This window comes from Marmota marmota, unplaced genomic scaffold (genome assembly GCF_001458135.2).
Source record: "Marmota marmota marmota unplaced genomic scaffold, marMar, whole genome shotgun sequence".
NCBI classification, from domain to species: domain Eukaryota; kingdom Metazoa; phylum Chordata; class Mammalia; order Rodentia; family Sciuridae; genus Marmota; species Marmota marmota.
This window is the reverse complement of record NW_025999960.1, coordinates 435,933-461,274: the sequence shown is the minus strand read 5'-3', so window position 1 is coordinate 461,274 and position 25,342 is coordinate 435,933. Positions and strand designations below refer to the sequence as shown.

The following is a 25,342-nucleotide window of genomic DNA, read 5'->3' as shown; positions in this document are numbered from 1 at the left end:
ATTTCCTATCACCAGTATCTCAAATGCTTATATATATTAACTATTTCACATAATTCTTATACAGACCTACTAGGAGATTTTAACATCTCTACAGAAAAGAAAACTAAATATTATAAAAATTAAATAGAGAGCTACAATCTCTTAGAGAGTTTTAGATACCAGGATGTGTTGTATTCTAGGAAGTAACATAGTGCACATACCATATATTTAGCAACTCTTTTAGAAAGATTCTATAGCAGTACCTACTGATCTAACACATTTACTCTATCTGCAGCAAGATATGCGAATATTCGCATTACATGGAATAAATAAAATATATCAATAGCTCGGCACACTGGCATGTACTCATTGTCCCAGCAACTCAAGAGGCTGAGGCAAGAAAAAAAAGCCTGTGAGTCCAGAAGTTTGAGGCCAGCCTGGGGCAACATTATATAACCCCGTCTTAAAAAAATAAATAACATAAATAGCTTCTTATCCATTCAGATCACATTTTTTTCCCACCAAATGAGACATGAAAAGACTATCCATTTCTAAAGCTTTTTGGGTTTCAGAGTTACAGAGGTTTGCATATCTGTAATGGGGTCAACATCAAATAGGAAGGTGATATAAAACAATATTTAACATGGGCTTCAGTGTTTCTCAGGCCTCAATTTAAATCCTAGCTGCATCTCTGATTTCATAGGGCTGTTCTAAGCATTAAAAGAGGTCAAGGATTTCCCTGTACTAGGAGCACCTGCTCATAGTAAACACTATATAAATGTTTGCTGTTAATAACGTAACTTCAAAGAAGAGTAGAGTTCAAACCTAGGTACCTATGCCATGGGTTTGGGAAGGAATACTTAGGGATGATGGCAGGGGGCATTTTTACAAAACTTTTGGAAAATGTCTTCAAAGTGAATGTGACCTGTACCACCATCAAGCAATAAACTCAAACTTTAAAGGTAAATACGAACACAGTTGCCTCAAATGTTTTACCATGTTATCCCTATTCACAAAAATCAAATGATTGATATTTATAAAACTGGATAAAATAAACAGAAATAAGAAGTCTGCTCTTCTCTGTCACAATCTAAAGGTGATACTTTTTTCCCTCTAGTGCTAGGGATTGAATCCAAGGCCTTGTGCATGCTATCTAATGGAAGAGAAATGAGTGGTTTGGGAGGTTTGAGCTATTAGCCAGGGCTTGTGTGATAGATTAGAATTTGAGAAGCCACAAACATAACTGGTTTTAGTTCTGAAGCTATAAATAGGAAACTAGGGCACCAGGGCTTCTAAAAAACAAAGTGTAATGTCCCATAATCTCACAGTATTTAGGAGACAGTCCTGCTAGAGGGAGGAGGTCCTTTTACAAATACTCAACAAATCTCCCTCTCAAGATGCACTAGATTTTGAGGCTGCAAGGGGCAAGCAGTTACCAGACTAAGCACAAAACTTTTGACGGGTGTAAGTAATGCCTCAGCACTCTTTCAGTGATGTGAACTCAGACTCACCAAGTTCCCAAACAAAAGCCAGGAAGGCTATGCCTGAGGAAAATGAAGAAACCAACAGTGAACTCAATCTTACAAGAACTACAACCAGTCCTAACCCAAGTCAATCATGAATGTATTAAATAAAACCCTGACCCTGTCTGCTTAAGAGAAAAACCAGGAATCCCTTCTGTTGGACAATACCAACTGGAGCTTTACGGATCTCTTAAGACACAATGGCGGGAGAACGGGCTCAGCGGCCCGCCGGCGGGGTAGACAGACCACCCCAATTGGAGGAGGGGCCCAGCTGCAGCCTGTGCCTGCATGGTAGGCAGACCGTGCTACCGGGAGAAGGGGCCCAGCGGCCCGCCCGCACAGTAGACAGACCACCCCAGCTTGAGGAGGTGCCCAGCCTCCGGCCTGCACGGTGGGCGGACCGCGCGACCCGGAGAAGGGGCCCAGCGGCCCGCGGCGTGGTAGACAGACCACCCCAATTGGAGGAGAGGCCCAGCTGCAGCCTGTGCCTGCATGGTAGGCAGACTGTGGGACCCGGAGAAGGGGCTCAGCGCCTGCCTGCGCAGTAGACAGACCACCCCAATTGGAGGAGGGGCCCAGCCGCCACCTGCACCTGCGCGGTAGACAGACCTCCCCAGCTGGAGGAGCCCAACCTCCCGCCAGTGCGGTAGACACCACTCCAACTGGAGGAGGGGCCCTGCCACCCGCCCGTGCGGTCACCTGACCGAACTCTTGACAAACATAAGGTTTCCCCAACACCCCCACCTCATCAAACACCTTATGAGAAAAACTGATGGAACTCATCTTGGAAAATCCCACCAACCCTTAAAACCCAACAACCGGTTGATGTGGCTACCAGTGTGGTTCTGCAGTGGAGCAGGCACCTGGTTTACATCTAAGAGAATAAGAGTAGAGAGGCCACAGGTGGAAGCTCAAGTCCTCACCACCATCCTGAACCCAGAGACTCAAGCTAGGAATAGACAACGCCACCAACTGGAAGAAATGAAAACAGAGTTCTGAGAGACATTTTTTTTCTTTCTTTTTCTCTCTTCTCTCTCTTTTCAGCCATTCACCCAGTCTCCTCAACCCTCCCCCCTCGGGTCCTCGCAACCTCAACATATGTGAAACTAAAAATTGTGCACGAAAAAGGTCTTTAACAACTGGATCAGCAGAATAATATACTATAGAAGAATTGCATATGCCCCACTTCCCTCCCCCGTTTTTATTTCTTTTCTTTTTTCTCGTATTTTCTTTTTCCCACTCTCTTTTTTCTCTTCATTTCCTTGTTATTTGTTTTCCTCCCTCTTACTCCCTCTATCCCACTTGCAACCCCCTAAATTTTATTATTTATAAGTAGGGTAATCTTATAAATACAGATAGGAATTTGAATCTACACATTCTTCCATAAATTACCCATCTATTAGTTAGAGCTTTCCAAAGTTACTAAGTTAGATTAACCCCATACCCTCACTCCTTTCCCCATAAACATAACATCCTACACCTGAAATTCAGTTTTATTCAAGCTACCAGAAACGGTATGCCTTTCATGAAACTAATGATTATATTTGTAAACGATAATCGAAACCAACATTTGTAGACATAGAGTCTAGCTATAAATGTAGTAATAAGGAAAACGTGTGCTTACATGATGTACTATTGATACTGAGAACTGTTAATATTGTCTTTCTCCACAAAAGAGAGACTTTGCAACTATACAAGAGCAATATAAATATATAAGGGGAAAATTCATAACACAACAGTTTTACAAGCAGAAAGAAACGCGAGCAATATGAAAAGACAAGGAAAGAAAGGACCACAAGCAATGCAGGTCAACTCAACTTTAGAAGAGGTAATATCTGCAGCAGGTGGAATGTCAGATAAAGAATTCAGGATATACATGCTTCAGATGATCTGGAGTCTCAAGGAAGACATTAGGCAGCAAAATCAGACAATGAAAGATCACTTCGACAATGAATTACATAAACAAATCCAAGAAGCAAAAGATCAACTATACAGGAACGTAGAGGTTATAAAAAACAAACAGAAATCGTAGAAATGCAGGAAGCAATAAACCAAATTAAAAACTCAAATGAGAGTACTACCAGCAGAGTAGAACACTTAGAAGATAGAACATCAGACAACGAAGACAAAGTATTTCAACTTGAAAAGAACATAGACAGCTCAGCGAGACTGTTAAGAACCCATGAGCAGAACATCCAAGAAATACGGGATAACATAAAGAGACCAAACTTAAGAGTTATTGGGATACAGGAAGGTATAGAGGTCCAAACCAAAGGAATGAACAATCTATTCAACGAAATAATACGAGAAAACTTCCCAGACTTTGAAGAATGAAACAGAATCCCAAATCCTAGAAGCCTACAGGACGCCGAATGTGCAAAATCATAAGAGATCCACACCAAGACACATTATAATGAAGATGCCCAACATACAGAACAAGGAGAGAATTTTAAAAGCAACAAGAGAAAGGAAGCAGATTACATTTAGGAGTAAACCAATCAGGATAACAGCTGATCTTTCAACACAGACACTGAAAGCTAGAAGATCCTGGAACAACATATTTCAAACGCTGAAAGAAAATGGGTTCCAACCAAGAATTGTGTATCCAGCGAAATTAAGCTTCAGGATGGAAGATGAAATTAAAACCTTCCACGATAAACAAAAGTTAAAAGCATTTACAGCTAGAAAACCAGCTCTTCAAAACATCCTTGGCAAAACATTACAGGAAGAGGAAATGGAAAATAACAATGAAAACCAACAGCGGGAGGTAGTACAGTAAAGGGAAAAATAATCAAAGAGGAAAAACAAACCATGTTAAGTAACATAAATAAACAAATATGGCTGGAAAAACAATACATAACTCAATAGTAACCCTAAATGTTAATGGCTTAAACTCACCAATCAAGAGACACAGGTAGTAGACTGGATCAAAAAAAAAGATCCACAAATATGATGCCTACAGGAGATGCATTTGATAGGAAAAGACATACATAGACTGAAGCTGAAGGGTTGGGAAAAATCATATCACTCATATGGACCTCGGAAACAAGCAGGAGTGTCCATACTCATATCAAATAAAATAGATTTCAAGCCAAAGTTAATCAAAAGGGATAAAGAGGGACACTACATACTGCTCAAGGGAACCATACACCAACTAGACATAACAATCATAAATATATACGCCCCAAACAATGGTGCAGCTATGTTCATCAAACAAACTCTTCTCAAGCTCAAGAGTCTAATAGATCACCATACAATAATTATGGGAGACTTCAACACACCTCTCTTACCCCTGGACAGATCTTCCAAACAAAAGTTGAATAAAGAAACTACAGAACTCAATAATACAATTAATAACCTAGACTTAATTGACATATATAGAGTATACCACCCAACATCAAGCAGTTACACTTTTTTCTCAGCAGCACATGGATCCTTCTCAAAAATAGATCATATATTATGTCACAGGGCAACTCTTAGACAATATAAAGGAGTAGAGATAATACCATGCATCTTATCTGATCATAATGGAATGAAACTGAAAATCAACGATAAAAGAAGGAAGGAAAAAGCATACATCACTTGGAGAATGAACAATAGGTTACTGAATGATCAATGGGTTATAGAAGACATCAAGGAGGAAATTAAAAAATTCTTAGAGATAAATGAAAACACAGACACAACATATCGGAATCTATGGGACACATTGAAAGCAGTTCTAAGAGGAAAATTCATTGCTTGGAGTTCATTCCTTAAAAAAAGAAAAAACCAACAAATAAATGATCTCATACTTCATCTCAAAATCCTTGAAAAAGAAGAGCAAAACAACAGCAAAAGAAGTAGAAGGCAAGAAATAATTAAAATCAGAGCTGAAATTAATGAAATCGAAACAAAAGAAACAATTGAAAAAATTGACAAAACTAAAAGTTGGTTCTTTGAAAAAATAAACAAAATCGACAGACCCTTAGCCATGCTAGCGAAGAGAAGAAGAGAGAGAACTCAAATTACTAGCATACGGGATGAAAAAGGCAATATCACAACAGACACTTCAGAAATACAGAAGATAATCAAAAACTATTTTGAATCCTTATACTCCAATAAATTAGAAGATAGTGAAGGCATAGATAAATTTCTTAAGTCATATGATCTGCCCAGATTGAGTCAGGAGGATATAGACAACCTAAACAGACCAATATCAATTGAGGAAATAGAAGAAACCATCAAAAGACTACCAACTAAGAAAAGCCCAGGACCGGATGGGTATACAGCAGAGTTTTACAAAACCTTTAAAGAGGAACTAATACCAATACTTTTCAAGCTACTTCAGGAAATAGAAAAAGAGGGAGAACTTCCAAATTCATTCTACGAGGCCAACATCACCCTGATACCTAAACCAGACAAAGACACTTCAAAGAAAGAAAACTACAGACCAATATCTCTAATGAACCTAGATGCAAAAATCCTCAATAAAATTCTGGCGAATCGGATACAAAAACATATCAAAAAAATTGTGCACCATGATCAAGTAGGATTCATCCCTGGGATGCAAGGCTGGTTCAATATACGGAAATCAATAAATGTTATTCACCACATCAATAGACTTAAAAATAAGAACCATATGATCATCTCGATAGATGCGGAAAAAGCATTCGACAAAGTACAGCATCCCTTTATGTTCAAAACTCTAGAAAAACTAGGGATAACAGGAACATACCTCAATATTGTAAAAGCAATCTATGCTAAGCCTCAGGCTAGCATCATTCTGAATGGAGAAAAACTGAAGGCATTCCCTCTAAAATCTGGAACAAGACAGGGATGCCCTCTCTCTCCACTTCTGTTCAACATAGTTCTCGAAACACTGGCCAGAGCAATTAGACAGACGAAAGAAATTAAAGGCATCAAAATAGGAAAAGAAGAACTTAAATTATCACTATTTGCAGATGATATGATTCTATACCTAGCAGACCCAAAAGGCTCTACAAAGAAACTATTAGAGCTAATAAATGAATTCAGCAAAGTGGCAGGATATAAAATCAACACGCATAAATCAAAGGCATTCCTGTATATCAGCGACAAATCCTCTGAAATGGAAATGAGGACAACCACTCCATTCACAATATCTTCAAAAAAAATAAAATACTTGGGAATCAACCTAACAAAAGAGGTGAAAGACTTATACAATGAAAACTACAGAACCCTAAAGAGAGAAATAGAAGAAGATCTTAGAAGATGGAAAAATATACCCTGTTCATGGATAGGCAGAACTAACATCATCAAAATGGCGATATTACCAAAAGTTCTCTATAGGTTTAATGCAATGCCAATCAAAATCCCAACGGCATTTCTTGTAGAAATAGAGAAAGCAATCATGAAATTCATATGGAAAAATAAAAGACCCAGAATAGCAAAAACAATGCTAAGCAGGAAGTGTGAATCAGGCGGCATAGCGATACCAGACTTCAAACTATACTACAGAGCAATAGTAACAAAAACAGCATGGTACTGGTACCAAAACAGGCGGGTGGACCGTACAGAATAGAGGACACAGAGACCAATCCACAAAATTACAATTATCTTATATTTGATAAAGGGGCTAAAAGCATGCAATGGAGGAAGGATAGCATCTTCAACAAATGGTGCTGGGAAAACTGGAAATCCATATGCAACAAAATGAAACTGAATCTCTTTCTCTTGCCATGCACAAAAGTTAACTCAAAATGGATCAAAGAGCTTGATATCAACTCAGAGACTCTGCGTCTGACAGAAGGGTTCCGATCTACATATTGTAGGGTTGGGCTCCAAATTCCTTAATAGGACATCCACAGCACAAGAGTTAATAACTAGAATCAACAAATGGGACTTACTCAAACTAAAACGTTTTTTCTCAGCAAGAGAACGAATAAGAGAGGTAAATAGGGAGCCTACATCATGGGAAAAAATTTTTACTCCTCACACTTCAGATAGAACCCTAATATCCAGAGTATACAATGAACTCAAAAAATTAAACAATAAGAAAACAAATAACCCAATCAACAAATGGGCCAAGGACCTGAACAGACACTTCTCAGAGGAGGACATACAATCAATCAACAAGTACATGAAAAAACGCTCACCATCTCTAACTTCAGAATCACTCTATTACAAAGCTAGATATATTTTTGACAATAAGTCTGTCATGAAATCCAATAAGACAGCCCAAAATTTAAATTTTAAAAAGTAATTGTTAGTACTAATTCAATATCAATACCACTGAAGAATCTTTGGAATTTGATTTCAGAGCTCTACATCTTCCAGAGTAAATGTAGGTACGTCTAAAGAGAGTGACTTTCTGCAGCTAGCTCTAGTCCTTCAAATGTTCCTAATATGAAATGCTACTGAATCTCCTAAGTTCCCTATGTTGGACAATCTACAAAAATTTAACTTAATTTGAATGCATTCTTAAAATGATTATTTTTTTTATTGTGTTTGTGTTTCACTCTATCTTTTGGCAAGACTTCTAGGAAATGCTTTTTTCAATCATTTCTTAACCCAATTGCTTTTGGAAGGTTTAGGTTAACAAACATCATGCAATAAAAGTTAATTTCGGAAGTTTCACGATTATAAATTAAGTCAAACTGTGAGTAGAATATATGTTCTAAAATTTTAAACACTGTAGGGTACATATATGACTTTAATTGGGTAAACTGTCATCGTAAACTATGTACTGAAATTAGAAATAAATGAATTTGAAATTCTAAGAAAAAAGGTTTCTTCATTTTAGTATTGTTAACAATATTAATAGCCATTTACTGAGAACCCATTATTTGTTCCACACTTACATAGGTGTTCTCTAATTTATCCAAAAACTCTCTAAAAGAAAATTGAACCTCAGAGGTTGAAAGCAATGAAACTGGCATTGGAATCCAGTCCTTTTTTTTTTTTTTTTTTGGTGGTGGTGGTGCTGGGAATTGAACCCAGGGCATTGTAAATTCTAGGCAAGCACTCCACCAAATGAGCTATATCCCCAACCCTGGAATCCCCTTTTTGATACTTCTATAGTTAAACTGTTTTGAATATTATACAACAGTAACATCCTTAAGCTTAAGTATAGATGAACCTTCTTCAGAAGGTTCCAACTACTTTCCTCTCAATGCTATTTAAAGGTAACCTCCATGGAAAGGTTAAAAAGCCAAGGCATACACATATTTGAGTATGAAATGCTTTAGAAGCTAGCCTATAAAAAAGAAAGCAATGGATTAAACAGGGGCTTTTAAAATACTGGATTAAATGCCAGGTGGTAACATCAATTTCAAGTATGAATTCCATGCTGGTGAGGGAAAAAAGAATTTTGATTCAATAAAAATTCTGTTCCAGTAGCTCTGCAAAATTTCATGGCTCATCTGCATTCTCTTAAAGCTTCTTCACTGATGGTACTTGTTTAGAAAGGACTATGAGCCAATTTTAACATAGGAATTCTTTAATTATATCTGTTTAAGACAGTTATATGTGGCTACCCATCCTGGCATCAAAGTAATTAGCATTAAAGATCAAAGGCTTCTTGCATGAATCCAGAATACAAGCTTGTTTGGATTCTATGTCATGGAACCACAGAAAGAATCCAGTAAGTCAACGTTCACTGAATTTATTTATGCCTGTCATTTCCTTTGGGGCAATTCATTTTAAAAAGACTGTTGGAAAAATTCAAAACTGTTTGGCTTTTATTGTTTATTATTAACTCTTTAAGCACTAGCCATACAACTGTAGTTAATTCAGCCATGTTGCTGGTTCTGAAGGGAACTTAATCATCTTAAGCCAAAGGGATTTCTAAAATCAACTGACAGGAAAGAGAGATTAACTGTTATTATCATATTGCTCCTGAAGCAGAAATTAGAAAATTCAGCTGAATTATGAAAATGAGAAAACTGCAAAAGAAGAAAAGAGCAACTAGCTACTTTTTGTTCTTTACTAACCTTGAAATAAAATTTTCTTTGTTTCCACTTGCCACTCATTCTCTTTTAAAACTGTTTTATTATTAACATCAATAAACATGCTGTTCACAGTTTAGAGAACAGCTACATGTATTCTCAGAATCACAGTATCTGAAGGCTGGAAGGAAGTCCCAAAAGCCATCTAATGCAGCTACCTGTCTCAGGAATATGTTTCTTTTACCATATCTTAGAGAAGAAGGCCAATACATGGAACATATTCTACCCATCGAAATAGCCCCCGGCATCTATGGATGTTTCTCTTGGAAGGTTCTCATTTAATGAATTGAAATCTTACTATTGCTTCCACCCAGTTATATCTTTAAGTCATAAAAACAAATTATTTAAGTTCTTCTTCATATGAAGTTCTTTGAACATCTAAAGAGAGTGACTTTCTGTAGCTAGCTCTAGTCCTTCAAATGTTCCTAATATGAGATGCTACCGAATCTCCTAAGTTCCTTGTGTTGGGCAATCTACAAAAATTTAACTTAATTTGAATGCATTCTTAAAATGATTATTTTTTTATTGTGGTACTGGGGGTTGAATCCAAGGGAATCCTACCACTGAGCTGTGTCCCCAGCCCTTTTTTATTTTGAGACAGGTCTTGCTAAGTCGCCAAGGCTGGCTTCGAACTTGTGGTTCTCCTATTTCAGTAGCTAGGATACCCAACAATAATTAAAACTTTGAATTACCTAAACACAAAACATATTGGTGGGCTGTGATTGTAGCTTAGTGATAGTTCACTTACCTAGCACATGTGAGGCACTGAGTTTGATCCTTACCACCACATAAAAATACATAAATAAAATAAAGGCATTTTGTCCATCTACAACTAAAAATGCTTTTTAAAAGAATTCTAGTTTCTAACATTAAATCAGATGAGTTGATGCTCAAATATAGCAAAATCTTTTTCATAAATGTATATATATTTCTATTACAACTGAATAAATTCAGACACAAGACCACTTTTCTTTTTTAAGTTGTAGGTGGACACAATGCCTTTATTTTTTATGTGGTGCTGAGGATTGAACCCAGTGCCTCACCCATTCTAAGCTAGTACTCTACCACTGAGCCACAACCACAGCCCCACAAGACATCTTTTAATACTATCTAAATAATTAATTGCTCTTAACTGTTCCTAATGTGTAATAGTCAGATAGTAAATGTTAACTAAAAATTTTAATAAACCTAAAATACCTTTTTACAAAGTTTTGGAAAATAGGATAAATCATAAATTCTAAAGTTATACAAAAAATGATTACTCTCCCATAACAGACAACTTTCACTCAAACACAAAACAAAACATAACAGCAAAGCAAAACACTGTGATTTTCTAGCAAAAGTCAGAAACTCTGCATTTCAAGAGTATTTCAGGCACTTTTTAATATGGACCTGAGATGGACTAGATAAACTACTTCAAGATCTTCGCTTTGGATATCAGGAGAAGCCACCTATGCTATTCCATACATGCTTCGATTATGGAATAATCGAATAATAATATTTTGCAGTGGTCCACAAAATATTCAATTAAGTACTTGCCACACAAGAGTATTTTGAAAGGATAATGTCATCTAAATTACACTAAAAAAAAAATCATTAAACATTCATATACACTTACCCAAGATTCATGGTATAAAACTGTTAGTAGATACATTGCATAATCATAATTCTGTCTTTTTAAAGGGCACCTTTAAAAGAGAAAGAAGGAAGAAGTCAAAATTCTAGAAACTTAGTATACAGAATGATTTGCAAAGTATATACAGAAGATAATATCTTTAGAAATTCTTTGCTTTTAAGAAAATTTTGTTTTTAGAATAAGAACATTCTGTGTATATCATTCTATGTATAACATTATTTAAGGATACTGAACACTGGTGTTATTTTCAACTCTGCTTTCGTCACTAATGTAGTTATTTGTATACAACAGCTTATGCTATTTTTAATATGACTGTGTCCAACTGAAGTCCCCTTCGCCACGTCAAAATCTGCTGAATGGCATAAGCATATCTAATGAACCATTTTAAAAATAGTTAAGACAAGCTGGGTGCAATGGTGTGTAAAAAGTCTCATCTACTTGGGAGGTTGAGGTAGGAGTATTGCTAGAGTCCAGGAGTTCAAAGCCAGACTGGGTAACCCACCAAGATTCTATCTCAAAATAAATAAATAAACAAATAGGCAGATGATAGATGTTAATCAAGTGTTGATTTCTCCAGAGCTGATTCTCTTTAAAAATGAGTTACACTATATACAATTCTGTACTATTACTGCTATATTTAAGACAGAACTAATATCCTAAAATTAGTTAGAACTTCTACATATACATGAGATAGCACATGTATTAAGGTTAATTAATAAAAGAAAAACAAAATATTTCTTCCAATTTCTTAAGATATAAAATAAAACCATATAATGACAAATGACTTAACTAACTACACTGTTCATTCTTCCTTTATGTTTATTTAATAGTTATCTATTCTATATAAGCATTACCATAAAACATATATATTGATACTGGAAAAAAAGCAACATTATCAGGTATTTACAGAGTTTCAAACAGTAACATTTAAAGGGTATTTTTAAAGTTGAACAAAGTAAAATTCAACATTTATTTTGCAATTTTTAAAAAGAGTAAAAGGAATATTCCTAATATGTTTCATATCTATTTCCCTCATAAGGAAATAATCAGAAACCATGGTTCCTTTCTTTTCTGCCTCTACCCTATTACTATATCTCTATGTATGCCATGTTCCCTCTTCCTATCACCAAGACTGATGATGTAACACCAAATTGTTTCTGATACCTCCAAATGCTTTGAAACTGGGTTAGGCAGAGAGAAAGGTGACCTGTACACTCACTTTTCTCTAAAGACAGGTCTTTTATATTTTGACATAATTTAGAAACAACTGAAGTATAATTCTAATAACAAAATAACCATTTAGCAAAGATATACCAACAACCTTTCTTTAAATCAATTGAAAATCATAAACTAATAAATTCATATATAATAAACTATAACTGGACTTATAAATATCTATCCTGGCTCTGGAATTCTGCTTATTCCCAGAAATGCCTAGATAAATTTCCACATGTACAATTTGATAATTTTAATTTTGAACTACAAGACTCTTTGTGATGCTTTCATTTTGTAAAAACCTATTTACGGGAACATGTATTCTATTTTATGGAATGAGATGTTGCCAGATTACAGAATCACAAATAAAGCCAATTAAGAAAACAAAAAAACAAACTACCTGTTTAAGCATTAATCACTAGCAAATCATACTTTGTCTTCAAAATTTAAGTTTTATATGCATGGATATATAAAAATTAATATTAAAATAGCAATAATTTAGCTAAGCAGTCCTCTCTGCATACAGGAACAACATAACAAAAGTAGGCTAGTGTGAAGATATTAAAGATAGGAATTGAACAACTTTGCTAATAACCCTTCGTTACTAAAAGCATTGCTGAAGTGCTGGAGGACAAAAAACACATGTGCACAGTCTGCTCAACTTTTCTTTCTTTACCTATCTGTTTTGATGGTAAGTACATCTGTGGTCTTGCAGTATCGTTCTCCTACAAGTTTAATAAGTTTCTTCTTTGCATGATCATCTAAATTCAAACTGGAAAGTTTCACCTTAAAAGTAAAAGAAAAAATTATTTGAAAAAAATAATTTCATATAATTTGTTTAAAGAAGTAGCAATGTTATTTGTATTGATATTAAACCTACAAAACATAAATCTTTTCAAACTACTTTCTATACAGTTACAGTGGCATACACTATAAAGCCTGATCTTGTTCGTGGAAAGAAAAAGAAATAAAATAAAAAGAATATATTATTGGGAGTTCTTTGAAAGTTCTGAGCATGTGTACCTTCCTGAAAGAATTAATGACATGTCCTAAAGAAGGCAAATTACAATGTTTATTAGAAGCACAAACAGAATTAAGCTCAATTAGTATTATCAAAGTTGGACACTAGAATAAATGGATAAAATATAATAGCTTTAAGAAATTTCTACCATGCAATTATAAGACCTATATCACTGCAACTATCTTAGGGACATTCATTTTTTAAAGCTACAGATGTCTCAGAGGCTGGAATATTACATCAGGGAAGGATCAAAACTTTTTTTTTTTTTTTTTTGATACCAAGGATTGAATCCAGGAGCTTTTAACCATTGAGCTACACATCCCCAACCTTTTTATGTTTTATTTTGAGACAAGGTCTTGCTAAGTTGCTCAGGGGTTCACTAAGTTGCTGAGGCTGGCTTTGAACTTGCAATCCTCCTGCCTTAGCCTCCTGAGCCATTGGGATTACAGGCATGTGCCACTGCGCCCAGCTCAAAACATTTTAAACAATTCAGTTCAATGTTTTCCAAAAGTTAATACACAGCCTGTTAAGATTTTTTTTTTTTTTTTTTTACATTTAGGAAATGCTGAGTTTATTAACAGGATTTTAAAAATGTATTTCTTGGAGTATTTTGAGACTTTAAAATACAGGCTTGGTATATAAATGATTCTCAAATTTATTTGACCTCAGATTTCAATTTTCAAGGAATAATTCACAGAATTAGTCTTCCTTAACACATGTTTTGGGAAATACTGGAATAAAATAACATACTTTTTAAATTGTAGAGATTATAGCATGAGCTAAAAGTATCTAGAGATGAATAGGTATATGATAATACAGTTAAATAAAGTAAAGCATTGTATTCACCCATTTTTTATTATTATATGAAATATCTGAAACTGAGTAATTTTATAAAGAAATTTATTTAGCTCACAGTTGTGGAGGTTTGAGGTCAAGGCACTGGCATCAGAATGTAGGAGGACATATAAAAAAAGGAAAACATATTGCAAGACAGGAAGCCAGAAAAAAATTCAGGGGTCAGACTCACTCTTGTAAAGGACTCACACTGAGAATGACCTTATTCTCTTCTAGAACTACCTTAATCCCTCCCCAAAATTACCAAAGGACCTCCCACTAGACACCACTTCTTAAAGGTCTGGCTCCTCCCAAGACTGCCACACTGAGGAGCTACCAATGCAAGAATCCTTGGGAGACAAACTCTTATCCAAACCATAGCAAGCATAGATTATTCTTCATGTAGAGCATTAAGAAAGTGTTCATGAAGAAGCAAACAGGCTAAGCGTTTTTAAATTCCATCTGGTTCTTGTCTCTAGCTTCAATAATCCTGCACTTCCCTCAAGACACCATGCCATAGCAGCCTATTTATATGCCAATTTTTCCCCACTGAATGGCAAATCTTTAATGCAAGAAAAATATCTATTTTGTTTTTGGCAATGGTCTAGGAATTACCACAGTCTTCTGGAAAGAATATGTATCAACAACTAGGTTTACAGCTTAAGAGATAAATAACCCATTTTATGAAAAATCAGATTAATAACAAGATGGAGAATTACAAGAAAAAAAAAGAAAATGTACCTACATTATTATAATTATGCAAATACATGTGCATATGCACATATACAGAGACAGTCTACAGAGAAAAATGAATAGCGTTTATATTAGGATAGTAAGAATGTAGTGATCTGTCCTTTTGAAACTCCCTTCAATAAAATCATAATAATGTTTAGCAATACATTAAGGCATTTTTAAAATGTGTTTTAGCTTTTTTGCCATAAGATATCAAAAAACACAGCAGCTAACAACAACCTTAAAACTCATATTCACATTGACATTTTAATGTTCAAAACTACATACATTAAATGCCAGAAACTCATAAATACTTGAGAAATAGTGTGCAGTACACTCACGCCACCTGCTAGCACTCAAAGACACTGCAGAATTATAGTCTTACATGGACTAACACTGATTGCAAGGTGGAGTGGCATTCAATTGTCTTTCCTTATCAAAATTCAAAGCAATGCTTAAGCTTTTTGTTTTCAAGTTGCTATTTTTCAAAGAACAGGTATTGTGCCACCAATATTATCCCCAGAATAATATGGATATTTCAAATCACAGGAGGTTGTGATTGTATGTGTCTATCTTCAAATGTCTATATTTTAACACAAAAGAAGCAACATAAATTTAAGGTTTAAATGTGAGATATTTTCTCAACATGCAAGTATGGTATGATTTAAAAACTCTGGTATTACACATGAGAAAAGAGCTCGGTTTGATTTTTAGGACTGCCACTTGCTACGTGATTTCAATCAAATTATTTTACCTCCCTGAGACAGTTTCCTCAGTACAACTTCATTCACAGGATCTTTGTCAGGAATAAACGAGACAAACAGAAGACAGTGCTTTAAAGTAAAGTCTTAAACAAAAGTTCTTAATTCTAAACTACTTCTCTGACTATAGAGAAAAACGTAACACTTTCCTTCTCTGAATTTAAAAATCTGAATATCTTTAAATCATATTTACCCCACCGTATTGATTGAGACAAACTAGACTCCACATGCTTAATTCTATTGTTTCATAAATTCATCTTATAAATTTAGCATGACCCTGATACCAAAACCTAGTAAAGAAAGTTATTAATCAGGAGTTAGGGGTATACTCAGTGGAAAAGTGCTTGTCTAACATGCAGAAGGTCCTGATCTCTGACACTGAAGAAACCATGCTTTAAAAATTACAAATCAATCACAGCTACATCAGAAAATCCTGGCAATTATCTATCTGTTAGCACTTAATACAAAAATAGATTTAACACATTTTTGCTATATGTTCTTACTAGGATACAGGCTACATACAGTACAAAAAAAAAAAAAAAAACCTTTTTTTTTTTGAGGTTTCTTAAAGGTACCTCAAAGAGATGGGCAGTTCTCCTCCAGATGAATCAAAAGTACATTAGTCAGGGCTATTTGGAGTAATGGCTGATTCTTCGACTAGGACAGGGAAAATGTGAGATGAGTCTGGAGTATTTTATAGTGACATATAATAAGAAAATGTTTAAAAATCAGATGATGGAGGTATGGCAAAGAAATAGAAAAGCCAATTAAAAGAGTATCAAATAAATATCCATGAGTCCATACTGACATAAATGGTTGAACAAATATATATATGTGGGAGAACAGACAAATTTTCCACATAGAATTCCAAACAATGAATGTGGTATTTCTCCCTCAAGGAGGTATAGCATAACTCCTGACCCCTTAAGTGTGGGCTTGGCATAGTTACTTCGCTTTCCTGGAAAGGACAGGAAAAAGGTAATTTTTGTGTGTGTGTGGTGATAGGAATTGAACCTAGGGCCTTGTGCCTGCAGGGCAAGCACTCTAACAACTGAGCTATATCCCCAGCCCAGGAAAAAGGTAATTTTATAGTGGAGAAACTGACAAATGCTAATTAGCATCAGCCAGGTAATCAAGGTTAGCATCATCAGTGAACAATCACGTAAACAGCCAGTACTTTTGATATAATGTGATAATAATGGCAATTTATGTCTGGGATTTTCCCCCTCAAAATACATAACAAGTTGAAGGACGTTCTAAAAAAATACATAATTAAAATTCTTAAAATTGTCAAGGTCAAGTCAGACACAGTGTCTCTCTCACACCTGAGTCCCAGCACTCAGGAGGCTGAACAGGAGGACCATTTGAGCCTAGGAACTTGAGGCCAGCCTGAAAAACACAGTAAGATCCAGTCTCAAAAAACAAAACAAAACGAAATATCTTTTAGGACTGGGGTATAGCTCAGTGGTAGAGTGCTTGACTAGCACGCATAAGACTCTGGGTTTAATTCCAGCATGGAAAAACAAAAAAACTGTTAAGGTCATCAAAAACAAGTCTAAGGAACATCACAGATAAGAGGAGTCCAAGAAGACATGATGACTAAATATAAAGTGGTACCCTCAATGGCATTCTAAAACAGAAAAAGAACATCAGGTAAAAAGCTAGGCAAATTCAAATAATGCATAGACTTTAAGAATATTATATCAATATTAAATCATTAACTGGATGCAGTGAGGCATGCGTGTAATCCCAGCAGCTCAAGAGGCTGAGGCAGGATAATCTTTAGCTTGAAGCAAGCCTCAGCAACTTAGCGAGAACTCACACAACTCAGCAAGACTCTGTCTCTAAATAAAATATATAAAAAGAACTAGGTTCAATCCCTGATACCAAAAAAATTAAAAAAAATTAAATCATTAGCCCTGATAAATGTAACATAGTATAATGTAAAATGCTACCAAAAGGAGAAAATTCAGAATGAAAATATGAGAATCTTCTGTAGTTTTCACGAAACTTTCTGTAAATTTTAAAACTATTCTAAAATACAAAGTTTAATTTAAAAAATATATATGAAGTAACTGCCCCATGACTGCTGTGTTTACCAAGACTTCAAATACTAAATTACAAGTTACTAGGGCAAAAATTTGGAAATGTAATACCATGTAGTATGCTCCAGGTAAGAGGGGTGATTTGATGTTTCTCCAAAGCAATATTGGAAAGGACAATGATCCTAAATACATTACTAGCAAAGCAAATCAGCAGCAGAGTAAAAGAATGATATGCCTAGAGTTCAGAAATGCTTCAGTAATTGGAAAACTATTGATATAATTCACTGTTTCAGGAATTCAAAGGAGAGCATTACAAAAATGCTAATAAATTAGGAATAGGATACATTTCTAATATAACAAAGACTATTAAGCTGAAATTCTACCTTATGCTTAAGAGACAAAACACTAAAGGCATAGTCATTAATGTACAGAACAGCATAACAGACAATATAAATACTATTTTAGAAATTTTGTTTAATACAAATGACCAAAAAAAAAAAGCTACATGTAATTAAAAGGGGGAATTAACCATGACTTATCAATTATTTTTTTTAACATTTATTTTTTAGAAGTAGTTGGACACAATACCTTTATTTTATTTATTCACTTTTATGTGGTGCTGAGGATCGAACCCAGGGCCTCACATGTGCTAGACGAGCACTCTACCGCTGAGCCACAATCCCAACCCCGACTTATCAATTATTTACTGGAAAACTTCTGAAAGAATCCACTGAAAATTTCTACCATACCAATTTTGGTTTCTAAATACCACTGTACACTAACAGGTATCAGGGCTCCTTAGAGAAATGGCTGATTCCAAGTCTACAATAAGAAATATACACCTTGATCACTGTGTTATACTAGAATACAAGCAAACTCAAATGCTAATAAATTGGAACAAAAGGAGCCAACTTAAAAGAGTACCCACTGGCGAAAGTTTAGAATGTACTTTGAGCATCAAAAATAATGAAGCTGGGGGCTGGGGTTTTGGCTCAGCGGTACAGCGCTTGCTGAGCATGCATGAGGCCCTCAGTTCAATCCTCAAGGAGGGAGGGAGGGAGGAAGGAAGGAAGGAAGGGAAGGAAAGGAAAGGAAAGGAAAGGTATTGTGTCCATCCAAAACTAAAAAAATATATATTTTAAAAAATATAATGAAGCTGGGCATGATGGTACATGCTTATGATTCCAGTGTCTTGGAAGGCCAAGGCAGGAGGATCTCAAGTTCAAGGCCAGCCTGGGCAATTAGCAGATCCTGTCTCAAAATAAAATAAAAAGGGCTGGGGATGTCATTTAGTGGGTACAACATCCCTAGGTTCAATCCTCACTACCACCAGGGGAAAAAAATATTTTACTTGATTAAAACTTATTGAATATATCCACCCATAGGTTAGTCATTTAAGGGAAAAGCAAAACAATCAAAAACAACTCCACAATAGAATGCGCAGGTTTTAAGTCTCTTAACCATGTGCTCAATTTCACTTTCAGTCTACTAAGAAATCACACAACCAGACCTTATGTGTCCTATGATGTAATGTAAAATACACAGCAACATCTATATTCTTGTGAAAACTGCTAAATAAAATGTGGTACATCCATAAAATAAAGTATTATTTTGCAATAAAAAGGAGTAAAAAAGGACACATGCTAGAACAGACAAAACATACTGAAAACATTACATTAAGCCAAAGAATACATATTTTATTATTCAATGTCAAGCATAAGCAAATTCATAGAGACAGAAAGATTAGTGGTTGACGGGTGTCTAGAGCAACTGAAAAGAGGTTAATGAAAGGGTAATAATATCTACATTCAAGAATGTATAAGAAAATAGGCTTTCTCACAATCTGCTAGTGTTTTATTTTTTACATATTCAGCAGAAATTTTTCAATTTATATCAAACAACTTCAAAGGAGCTACTTCTTTTGACTTGATCTTCTTTTTTAAAAATACTTTTTTTAGTTGTTCATAGACCTTTATTTTTTTAAATTTATTTATATGCGGTGCTGAAAATCAAATCCAGTGACTCACACATGCTAGGCAAGCATGCTACCACTGAACTACAACCCCATCCCTGATAGTTTTTCTTTTAGGAAATTATCTTGGGAGCATAATTTGGAACATATACAAATATTGGTTTCTAAGGATACTTATTACAACTTTTTCCATAAAAGAATATTATTGGTGTTGGGGATGTAACTCAAGTGGTAGAGTACTTGCTTAGTATTCATAAAGCACTGGATTTGATACCAACACTACAAAACAACAACAACAATAACAAAACAGCACACTGCATCCCAACCTCAAAAAAAATTGTCCAGGCACATAAGAGATGTTCACATATACATTATGTAGCCATTAACTATAAAATTAAAGAATGCTTAAAAATATTGGGAATTATTCACAGTGGGATAGGGAGTGGAAGCATGGGAGGAACAGATGAACTCTAGATAGGGCAGAGGGGTTGGAGGGGAAGGGAGAGGGCATGGGGTTATTATGATGGTGGAATGTGATAATCATTACTATTCAAAGTACATGTATGAAGACACGAATTGGTGTGAATACACTATGTATACAATCAGAGATATATGAAAAATTGTGCTCTATATACATAAGAATTGTAATGCATTCCACTCTCATATATAAATAAAAAATAAAAATAAATCACTAGGAATTATTATTATTTTTTGCTTAATTCTTAATTAGTGAAAAAGAACAGATTACTACAACATACATGGTATCATCCCATTAAAATATACAAAGGGTACCTGTATTTATACTAAAATGAGCTACTTATTAATAATTATTATTTTTGAATGGGAGAATTAGAGACAATTTTATTCTATAACTTAAAACTTCTGTATTTTCCATGACAAATATGTATTAATTTTGTAATCATATTACAAAATGTATTTTTAAATACAGTATTCTAATGATTCTTATTTTTTAACAAATCTCTTACCCTTAAGGTTACTACTCGAGCTTTAGGGTTTCGAATAGATGGTCCTGATGAAACATAATCAGCTGTGTCAATTTCAATCGGAAAATGCTTCTCACATTTCTCATCACTGTCTAGTGCAGCTGGCCATTCAGTACAGAAATCTGAGAATTTAAAAAGTTATAGTTCTGCAAATAATTCCTCATTGTAATGTGTAATGACAATACCAAATTATTTATATAACTCTCAGGTCACATGAAATGACAACACAGATTTTCTTTACACACACATCATCATTCCTTATCCCTTTTCTTCTTCAGTACAAATAGGGTACTTTTTTGGCAGTTTTTTACTGGAGATTAAACCCAGGAGTGCTCTATCTCTGAGATACATCTCCAAATCTTTTTACTTTCTTGAGTCAAGATCTTACTAAGTTGCTCAGGCTGGCCTTGTGCTTATAATCCTCCTGCCTCAGAGCTGACTGTTGGTATTAGAGGCATGTGCCACCATGCCTGGCCCTAAGGAGGAATTATAGGAATGATTTGGATAAATTAGGTTTGGTGGAGAACAGTGTGTTCAGTTAAAAGAGAACCCTCAGGTTTTGGTGGAGCAGTAACTTCTGTGGTAGAGTATGTGCTTATCATGCATGAGGTTCAATTCCCAGCCCCAAGATTTAAATAAATAAATAAAATTGAAATGTATTATGGCTCTACATATACCTTTTATGGGACAATTTAATTCTTCCTTATTAATTAAAAACAAACTGTTCACAGTGCCCACAGCATTACTGTTTGTGAAAAGCAATGGATAATGTTAACTCACTCCAAAATGAAGGTTATAAAAGATCAGCTGAAAGGAATTGAAAGAGGCTCTAGAAAAGTTCTAAGAGGAAAGCAAGGTGTAGTCAATACTTCTCCAGAAATGGAACTGACTAAAGCCTCAACTTGAACAGGCATAAAAGCCTAGGTCATCCTTATACGAATCCTAACAATAACTCATGTTTCTTCCACATGACTTCTGTGTGCCAATGGGGCTAAATGAAAAGAGAAACAGCTTTGTCTTCATATATTTGGTCAAAACAGCCCAGAGTAGAGGTGGGACTGGGTCTGAGACCTAGGCCACAAAAGGAAGTTCCAAGCATGGTAACTGTGACCATGGCTTTCTGTTGATTTCCAGAGCACAGGGGTATTATGTCAGGTCAATGAGGAGAAGAGCACTGCCTTTCAGCCTCCCATTAGTATCAATAGCTGACTTCATACTGTCCTATTCCTATGGAGTTAGTGTGATAGAGGGCTTCTGGCTTGAGATGAAAAATTCTGAGTCTATTAGGCTCCCCTTCTCATTCCTTAAATTCCCTTACTTTAAGTAACTGGTTTCTTAGGCCAAACAAGTTAGACCTCACAGATTCATGGCTTTCTCCAACAAAGCCCAACTGCAAGAAAGGCTGGTCATAAACATACGTGGATGTAGGAGCTCCTCTGTGATAATTTAAGGGACAGTAAGAGATACTTTGCTAACACTATATTCCCAACATAACAATTTTCTAATATGAAGTACTATATTTAATTCCCTTTAGGCTTAATTTTAAAATCAGAGTCAGTAAAATTTCACTCTGAGTTACAAACATTCTCTGATATCTGTGACTCAAAACATGCTCACAATTTAAGCATAGCTCACATCATTCTTTAAACATCCTGTTCAAAAGATAAATATTCAGTTATCTTGAAGGGAAACATAATTCTGGAATTAAGAACATTTGACATTTTAAAAAAATGAACAGAGCAAGACTTTTGAGTTTAGATTTCAATCCCATCATGAACAAATTCCAACATCCTGTACCATAAGATATATTACTGCCAAGCACTTTATAAGAGACTACTTTGGAGAATTATGAGTTCTTGGGTTTGTACTGAATCTTTTTCTTTTCTTTTAAACTGTGAATAAGTCACCTCAATCTCCAGATGATAATTATAGTTTTTAAATTCAATTACCTAAATTATGTGTCTAAAAAAAAACACAGCCAACTGGAGAGTATATAATAGACTCCTGTTAGCCTTTACTCATCCGATAGGTGAGCAATGGACTAGACATGAATAAAAGACCTTGGTTTTTATTCAACTTCTACCACTGATTATTAAATTTCTGGCAAATTACCTAACTTTTCTGCACTTCAGATTTTCCCTATTTGAAAGAGAACTGAGAATATTTGAAAGATTTTGAGTTCTTTGGAAGATGGAATCTAAATCCAGAGGCTGGCAGAAGTGTAAAGGCACAATTAAGCAAAGATTTAAAAAAACTTATTTAAGTACTGTAAAAGAGAATGCTATGGGCTGGGGATGTAGCTCCTTGCGTAGCACATGTAAGACACTGCGTTTAACCCTTGGCACCACATAAAAATACATAAAGATATTGTGTCCATCTACAACTAAAAATATTTTTTAGAAATGCTACTCTTCTAAATGTGCCATATGAAAGCCTTTGGTTTAAAAATTAGGAATTTTAGAAATATTTCATTAAAATAAGCAAATACTAGATTATAAACACACATTTAAAAATAGTGCTTAAAAAGAAGAAAATTGAAATTTATCACAGTGTAGAGTAATGCACTTGTTAACTGACATTACAAAGGATCAAAAAGTGATACTGATTTGTGCCAAAAGGCACAAAAATTTGGAATAGTCATCAATTTTAGTTCAATTCCAAGCACAAATAAAAACAGACAGACACACGAAAAGGCCATTGCATTATCCCAAAGCAACGGACCACATTAAATAAAATAGGTTTTTCTATCCTCATTTTAAGAGAAAATTACTATTCCTCTGATTTAGGACCCTTTGATACCTTTTCCCTTACATTTTTTAATGTAATGTCCTCCCAAAAGCTCAGATTGAATCATAATTATGTTCATTATCCTATATTTCCTTCCAACATAAACAACTTACCTATAAAATGTTTCTGGGTTTCTTTTTTTCTCCCTGAAAAGCCTTAACAAGTATGCTGAACATTTATACAATACTTTAAAAAAAAATTCTATTTTAAATTTTACTTTTTTATAGTACTAGGTATTGAACCCAGGCACACTCTACCACTAGGCAACATTCCCAGCCCTTTTTTTATTTTTTGTTTTGAGACGGGGTCTTGTTAAGCTGCCAAGGCTAGCCTTGAACTTGCAATCCTCATTCCTCAGCCTCCCAGGTACCTGGGATTACAGGAGTGGACTACTGTGCCAGCTATACATTTTTTAGTCAGCATTAATACATTAAGACTTTATCCAAAGGTACTAACTCTTGAGTTAAACTACAAAATCAATCACTAATAGCTATGAACCAGGAACAATTCAAAATGCGCTTATCCTATATATAGTCCAATGCAAATTAGATCAAAATTAATTTGGAATGTATACATAATTAGGAAAACACATAGAACCATGAACAAAAATTTGTCTTTTCCTTTATGCATGTAAGGAGAAGTAGTAATTAGTATAAGTGGGTGAAATCTATGTTTATGCCTACGAATCAACAGATATTGATCAAAAATTAATAAATCCAGAACTGGAGGTGTTAATCACATTCTGGTGATTACTTTTATTATTTATTCTATATACACACAACATAAAAAGTACTTGTTATAAACATAAGTATAAATAAATACTCTCTGAAAGTAATCACTAGAACTAAATAATGAATAAAAGAGAACATTTCTAGAATAATGGGCTTAGTATGGAAAAGAAAACATAAGACTTGTTTTTGATTCACCATATGCCTATATCACTTCTAATTTTTTAAAAATCTTAACAATTTCATCAAAATAGCTGTTCCCTGTGTTGTATCCCATTACTGAACCCACTGACTATTGTGATACTTAGCATTCTTCTTTACTATCCTCAGTTTGAATCATATTGATTTGTATTTATTGGCAAAACTGTAATATTTTCTTCAATTTTTTAATATATGTGACTTAACAACTCAACAGTAAGTTCAAAACATGTGAGCAAGGATTATGGTTCAATTTCTCTTTGTTACTGTCTAGAGTGGTGAGGGAAAAAAAGTTGCAGATTTGATATCTAATAATTCACTGAAAACAACTTAAAAATCCTTCATTAAAAAAGAAGAAACTGGGCTGGGGTTGTAGCTCTGTGGCAGAGTGCTTACCTAGCGTGTGTAAGACACTGGGTTTAATTCTCAGCACTGCATATAAATAAATAAATAAAACAAAAGTCCATCAATAACTAAAAAATTAAAAAAAAAACAAGAAGAAGAAACTGACAATCACTCAGAATATAATAGCTAATGTTTACATGGACTTATGCAGGCACTATTCTAAGTATTTTGAATCTCATCAGACCTGAGATTATCAATTTTTAAAAATCTGTCTTTAAATTTTTAAATGTTGTTCAAAGTCAACATAAAGTTTATTTGAAAACATATTACTTACCTTTAAGAGCTTCACAGTGTTTTTTAATTGCTACAGGAGTCAAATGCAGAAAATTGGGAATCTAAAATAGAAAATTTTAAACAATAAATTACAGCTTTTTTTTTTTTTTTTTGAGAGAGAGAGAGAGAGAGAGAATCCCTTAATATTTATTTTTTAGTTTTCAGCGGACACAACATCTTTATTTGTATGTGGTGTTGAGGATCGAACCCAGCGCCGCATGCATGCCAGGCAAGTGCGCCACCGCTTGAGCCACATCCCCAGCCC

At 34.8% G+C, this 25,342-nt stretch overlaps 1 protein-coding gene across 4 annotated transcripts in view; it reads right to left on the bottom strand.

Moving 5' to 3' along the window:
• Nucleotides 1-25,342, bottom strand: part of Mrps35 (mitochondrial ribosomal protein S35) — a 51,623-nt gene that overhangs the window by 17,815 nt on the left and 8,466 nt on the right. For all 4 annotated transcript variants that reach the window (XM_048802480.1, XM_048802479.1, XM_015493196.2 and 1 more), the window contains 4 exons: nt 25,079-25,139; nt 20,669-20,808; nt 12,994-13,103; nt 11,085-11,154 (listed from right to left, as the gene is read on the bottom strand). In XM_048802480.1, coding sequence (XP_048658437.1) covers nt 11,085-11,154; nt 12,994-13,103; nt 20,669-20,808; nt 25,079-25,139 — 381 coding nt within the window. The remainder of the gene's footprint in view (nt 1-11,084; nt 11,155-12,993; nt 13,104-20,668; nt 20,809-25,078; nt 25,140-25,342) is intronic.